Here is a 5,334-nt window from a genome sequence, read left to right as displayed (position 1 = left end):
GTATTGGGGAACCCGGGCACGCCGAGGCCCGGCCGGGCGGCCGGGCGGCGGGGCGGCCGGGCGTGCGCCGCCATCTTGCCGTACGGGAGCCGCGGGGGCCGGCTCCCACGTCCCGCAGCCGTGTCGCCGCGCGCCCTCCCCTCGGGGCGGTCCCGCTCGCGGCGCGGCGAGGCGAGGGCCGGAGCCTGGCGGCGGCGCGGCGGCCTGAGGCCCGAGATGGTGATCTGCTGCGCGGCCGCGAACTGCTCCAACCGGCAGGGCAAGGGGGAGAAGCGCGCCGTCTCCTTCCACAGGTAACCGGGCTCCGCCCGCCGCCGCCCGGCCCGCCGCCCGCGCGGCTCTGCCGGCCACGCCCCCGCCCGGCCCGGCCCGGCCCGGCCCGGCACGGCGGGGAAACTGAGGCCGCGCGGCCCGGCCCGAGGCGGGAGGCCCTCGGCGCGCCTGGCCTCGGGGCCGGTCCCGCGAGTGAGTCAGCGCCGGGCGCTGTGTGACCTTGGCCCGGGCCGCCGTCTCTGGGCCGGGCGTCGCGGGCCACGGCGGCCGGCTGCGCACCCCCCCCCGCGGCCCCGCGCCTCTCGTCCTTCCGCCACCCGGCGCCCACCCCACGCCGACTTGGAGGCCACCCGGAGGCCATCCCACGGCCACCACCGCCCTCTCCCCCCCCCCCACCCCGCGGCCACCCTGGGCTCCATTGATTCGGGCTGGCACCGCCAATTTCCAGACAGTGTGTTCTGGAAACGCTCTTGGGTCAGTTGTCCTCTTGCATTTGCTGTGACTTTTTTGCTCTTTTGATCGCAAGGGAGCCTGCCTTGATCTGTGCGGCTGAGTAAATGCAAGTTGTACCTCGAGGACTGACACGCGCTCCCGCACGCGGGGAGAGGTGGCCCTGCTGCGCGGCGGGGCGTCCCTGGACAGGCGGCCTCGCAGCATCCTGCGCTGGAGCAGGACGAGGCCGGCTCTGCAGCCGGAGGCTCGCCCTGCGACTCGCGGACGGGGCCCTGTTCGCCGCTTCTTGCTTGGACGCGGAGGCAGGGACAGGGCTCTGCCTTCTCGCTGGCCTGGCTCCCTTCCTGAGGGCTTCTGGAATTCAGCCTGATTCAGCGAGTCCTCTTCTGCCGGCTGGCTCCCTGGAAAGCCTCCTCGCAGATACTTCGGTTTTAGGGTACAGGGAGTTAGGTTTTAGAGACTCCAGTGGTATTTGTTACCTGTAGTTTTATTGGAAGTTCGCAGTGGTTTGTTCTCTTAAACTGTTACAATCTGTCAGAAGAACTGGCAATACATTGTGTTAGAAGCCAGCCACTGTGCTTTCTTGAGAGTTTCTTTCAGAGCCTGTGTCCAGAAAGTTTTGATACTGCTTTCAGAAACCGGGCAAAGCACTGCAGAGAAGGCTGCCCTTGGCCTTCACAATGGTCTTTGCTGGTATGGGGCAAAGGATGTGGGAATTGGGGTCTTCGGGAAATGGGTTCACAAAGCATTGAGGAAGTGTAGAAGGTCGTGTTGCACAGAACTTCCTGGGGAGTTAGTATCCGTCTTGGTCCTGGTTCTGGTCCACAGTGGCCACAGGTGGGTTAGATGACCTCAGGTGGAGCAGATAGCCCTCCAGAATAACCACCCCGCCCCTGGGTAGAGTTTCCTCCCAGTTTTTTAAATAGAGATCTTGTTTAAAAAAGAAGAAATAATTACTAAGTATCTTATTCAGTATTTTCCGGGAGCTGGTTGCTTTTTAAAAAGCAGTTTTGCTCCTGGCAGTGGGACTGTTGAGTTTGACCTCGTCTTAGAGTCTGTCTCGCATCCTCAGCTGCTTGAGTCACAGCTCAGGCTGGGCTCAGGCACCATCTGGGATGCTCTTCTGGCTTTTTGCTCCCCTCTCTGCTGGCCAGCGCCAGACCTGGCTTCTGAGCAGGGAGGGGAGCCAACCACCCCTGTTTTAGCACCCAACCTGCATCTGAGGCACACCAGGAGGGTTGTTCAGCTGTGTGATTCTAGCAACTATTTCCAAGGCTTCCTGAAGCCTTTCCTGTTGTTGGATGCCATCCTGTGCAATCTCTCCTACAGGGCATTTACCACAGCCTGGGAGGAGTTACCTTCATTCTCTATCTGCCCTACCAGTTGTAAGCGCCTTAAGGGTAGGCAATGAGCCCATTATCTTTCTATCTCGTGATTACTTCCAAGTGGAAGGGGTTCCTTAAATTTTTACTAAAATTTTAAATGGGTAGAGTCAATACAGGATTGGGTATTTGCAGAAACACTTGTTTTGCCTTATTATAGTTGATAAATTTGGGAGGAGACATGTAGTTACTTCTTTCTAATTCTGTTGTCATTTTTCCCACAGGTTCCCCCTAAAAGACTCAAAACGTCTGATCCAGTGGTTAAAAGCTGTTCAGAGGGATAACTGGACCCCCACTAAGTATTCTTTTCTCTGTAGTGAACACTTCACCAAAGATAGCTTCTCCAAAAGGCTGGAGGATCAGCATCGTCTGCTCAAGCCCACGGCAGTGCCCTCCATCTTCCACCTGCCCGAGAAGAAGAGGGGCACTGGAGGTCATGGCCGCACGAGGAGAAAGGTCACCAGAAAGGCCTCGGGCGGCCTGAGGGGACACGCGAGTGGGGTGGACGGGAAGGGAGCTACAGGTCCATCATCGTCCTCGGGTGAAAACCTGATGGCCAAGCCAGGGTCCCGGAAGGTGAAGCAGGCTGCACTGCAGAATGAAACTGCGCCCAGGGCCTCCCAAGAAGCCACCAGTCCGGAGCGCACGTGGCAGGCCCCGGAAGGAACTGCAGGCGATGGTCTGGCCACGGCTGCGGCGGGCAGCCAGGGAGCAGCTGTGGATGCTGGTGGTGAGAGCGCCGCCCCCGACCACGGTGACCTGGTGGATAAGAGCGGCATTTCCATGGACGACTTTACCCCACCAGGGTCCGGGGCTTGCAAGTTTATTGGCTCACTTCATTCTTACAGTTTCTCCTCCAAGCACACTCGAGAGAGGGCATCTGTCCCCCGAGAGCCTGTTGACCGAAAGAGGCTGAAGAGAGACGTGGAGCCCGGTTGCAGCGGGACCAGCCTGGGGCCCGACAAGGGCTTGGCCCAGAGCCCCCCAAGTTCATCACTCACAGCCACGCCTCAGAAGCCCTCCCAGAGCCCCTCTGCCCCTCCGGCAGACGTCACCCCGAAGCCCGCGGCCGAAGCCGTGCAGAGTGAGCGCAGCGACGCCAGCCCCATGTCCATCAACGAGGTCATCCTGTCGGCATCGGGGGCCTGCAAACTCATCGACTCGCTGCACTCCTACTGCTTCTCCTCCCGACAGAACAAGAGCCAGGTGTGCTGCCTGCGGGAGCAGGTGGAGAAGAAGAACGGCGAGCTGAAGACCCTGCGGCAGAGGGTCAGCCGCTCCGACAGCCAGGTGCGCAAGCTGCAGGAGAAGCTGGACGAGCTGAGGAGAGTGAGCTTCCCCTACCTGAGCGGCCTGCTGCCCTTCAGCCGCGGTCAGTACCAGAGCCTCGCGCTCCCACGCTGCCTGGTCGTTGGGACGGGTTTCGTGCTGTGTGGCTGACGGTCCCTGAGCGTCTGTGTGTGTCGAGAGCGCCCAGCTGTCTCGGGAGGAGACTCTAAAAGTAGCTGTACTTTGTAGAGAGGGAGCCCCGCTTGGAAGCTTACTTCGCTCCGGGGCGCTCGAGGGGCATTTGTAGCTGTGAGGGTTTAGCCCAGGAGAAGGGAGGCATTTCACGTCCGCTGGGAGAGCCACGACTACTCACTGTGTGGTCTCCCACCGAAACGGGAGAGGCCGCTTCCGCTGCACGCCTCACACAAACCTCAGTTCCAGCCGAGTTAACGGCTCGCTGCAGAATGAAGTAGGCACAGTAAACTATTAGAAAAATGGTAGGAGACTCTGAAAATCACGGGGAGTTTCTTTCCATTTGTGTTTTAGTGAATATCCTTGAGGTTATGTCATTTTGAACATTAATAATTTCTTTAAAATTTTAAGCATCTCTTTAAGTAGAATATATTCTTTTTTTTTTTTAAAGATTTACTGTCAGAGAGTGAGAGAGCGAGCACAAGCAGGGGGAGCAGCAAGCAGAGGGAGAAGCAGGCTCTCCACTGAGCAGGGAGCCTGGCGTGGGGCTTGATCCCAGGACTCTGGGATCATGACCTGAGCCGAAGGTAGACGCCCAACAGACTGAGCCACCCAGGCGTCCGAATATATTCGTTTTGTAAAACTTAAAATACTACAGGAATATATGGGCTAAGAAGTGGTGAGAGTTTCCTTTTCTTACCTCCCACCTTTTAGTCCTTGTTAAAATTTCTTGTGTAATCTTTTAGATTATTTTCTGTGCTTTTATGTACGTGTCTTTGTACATATACTGATAGGTAGGATATATATTTTATATGTTTATTGGCTCTGTTTATGCTTTTCGTCTTACTAGTGCTTGTAAAAATTGCTTTCTAGTTATTCTTTGCATTTTGAGTATAGTATCTTTTACCTGCTGTGTATCGTGGAAGATGTTTTCCTGCTTAATTGTTCATTTAATCTGGATCAATATTTGTCTTCCTGGATATAATGAACACTTCGTGGGGAGGCTCTCAGTGTGACAGGCTGTTTAGGACCTCCTGGACCCCAGGGCAACAACCATCAGCACAACCAAAAACAAGCAGAAAAACAGACCCACCCTGTGCATTTCCAAATGCACACTGGGGGAAGAACAGCTCCAGTTGAGGACCACCGATGTACTGGTCTGCTATCATTTTAAAGCGGTTTTTGTAGTTTCTCGTAGCTGGTACTACTTTGGTACCTTTTTCTGTTCTCGGTCAGACTTCCCCAGGTCTGTCACGATTACAGGTCTTTTCAAACTAAGCCTTCGCTCCATCGAGCAAGGCTGCTTTGCTGTTTCCACTTCATTAATCCTCACTTCTTTCTACTTTTCTTCGGTTTTATTTTGTTGTTCTGGCTCCTGGAAGGAAGCGCTTAGCTTCTGCATGTGCAGTTTATATTTCCTGATACATACTCTTGAAGGTGTTTCGCTTCTTCCATCCCGTTGGTCCCCCCGAGGATTTATCTCGTGCTCCTCTCATTGCTGTTCATTTCTGAATAGTTAGTTCAGTCTTTATTCCCTCTTTAACTGATTGAGAAGGGCTTGGAAGTTTTTCAAGTGGATGGGTTGAGGCAGGGGAGCTAATTTTTTGTGATTTTTTTTTTTTTTTTGACAGGTTCAAATATTCTATTTATTTAAGATTTTTTTAAGTTCCAGTGTAATTAACGTGCAGTGTTGTATTAGTTTCAGGTGTACAATCGTAGACAGGACTCTGCTCATCAAGATAAGTGTGCTTTAATCCCCTTCACC

The 5,334-nt window shown here is 55.1% G+C and overlaps 1 protein-coding gene across 2 annotated transcripts in view; it reads left to right on the top strand.

Moving 5' to 3' along the window:
• Positions 1–5,334, top strand: part of THAP4 (THAP domain containing 4) — a 42,953-nt gene that overhangs the window by 288 nt on the left and 37,331 nt on the right. Inside the window, exons 1-2 of one of the 2 annotated variants that reach the window (XM_036081860.2) lie at positions 59–293; positions 2,333–3,480. In XM_036081860.2, the coding sequence (XP_035937753.2) occupies positions 217–293; positions 2,333–3,480 (1,225 nt within the window). In that variant the 5' untranslated portion in view covers positions 59–216. Of the gene's footprint in view, positions 1–58; positions 294–2,332; positions 3,481–5,334 lie in introns of those variants that run through there. The other variant, XM_078071608.1, reaches the window with a different exon arrangement.

Source organism: Halichoerus grypus, chromosome 4 (genome assembly GCF_964656455.1).
Source record: "Halichoerus grypus chromosome 4, mHalGry1.hap1.1, whole genome shotgun sequence".
Classification (NCBI taxonomy): Eukaryota; Metazoa; Chordata; class Mammalia; order Carnivora; family Phocidae; genus Halichoerus; species Halichoerus grypus.
Note: the sequence above shows the minus strand (reverse complement) of the source record. Positions and strands in the feature narration are given on the sequence as shown.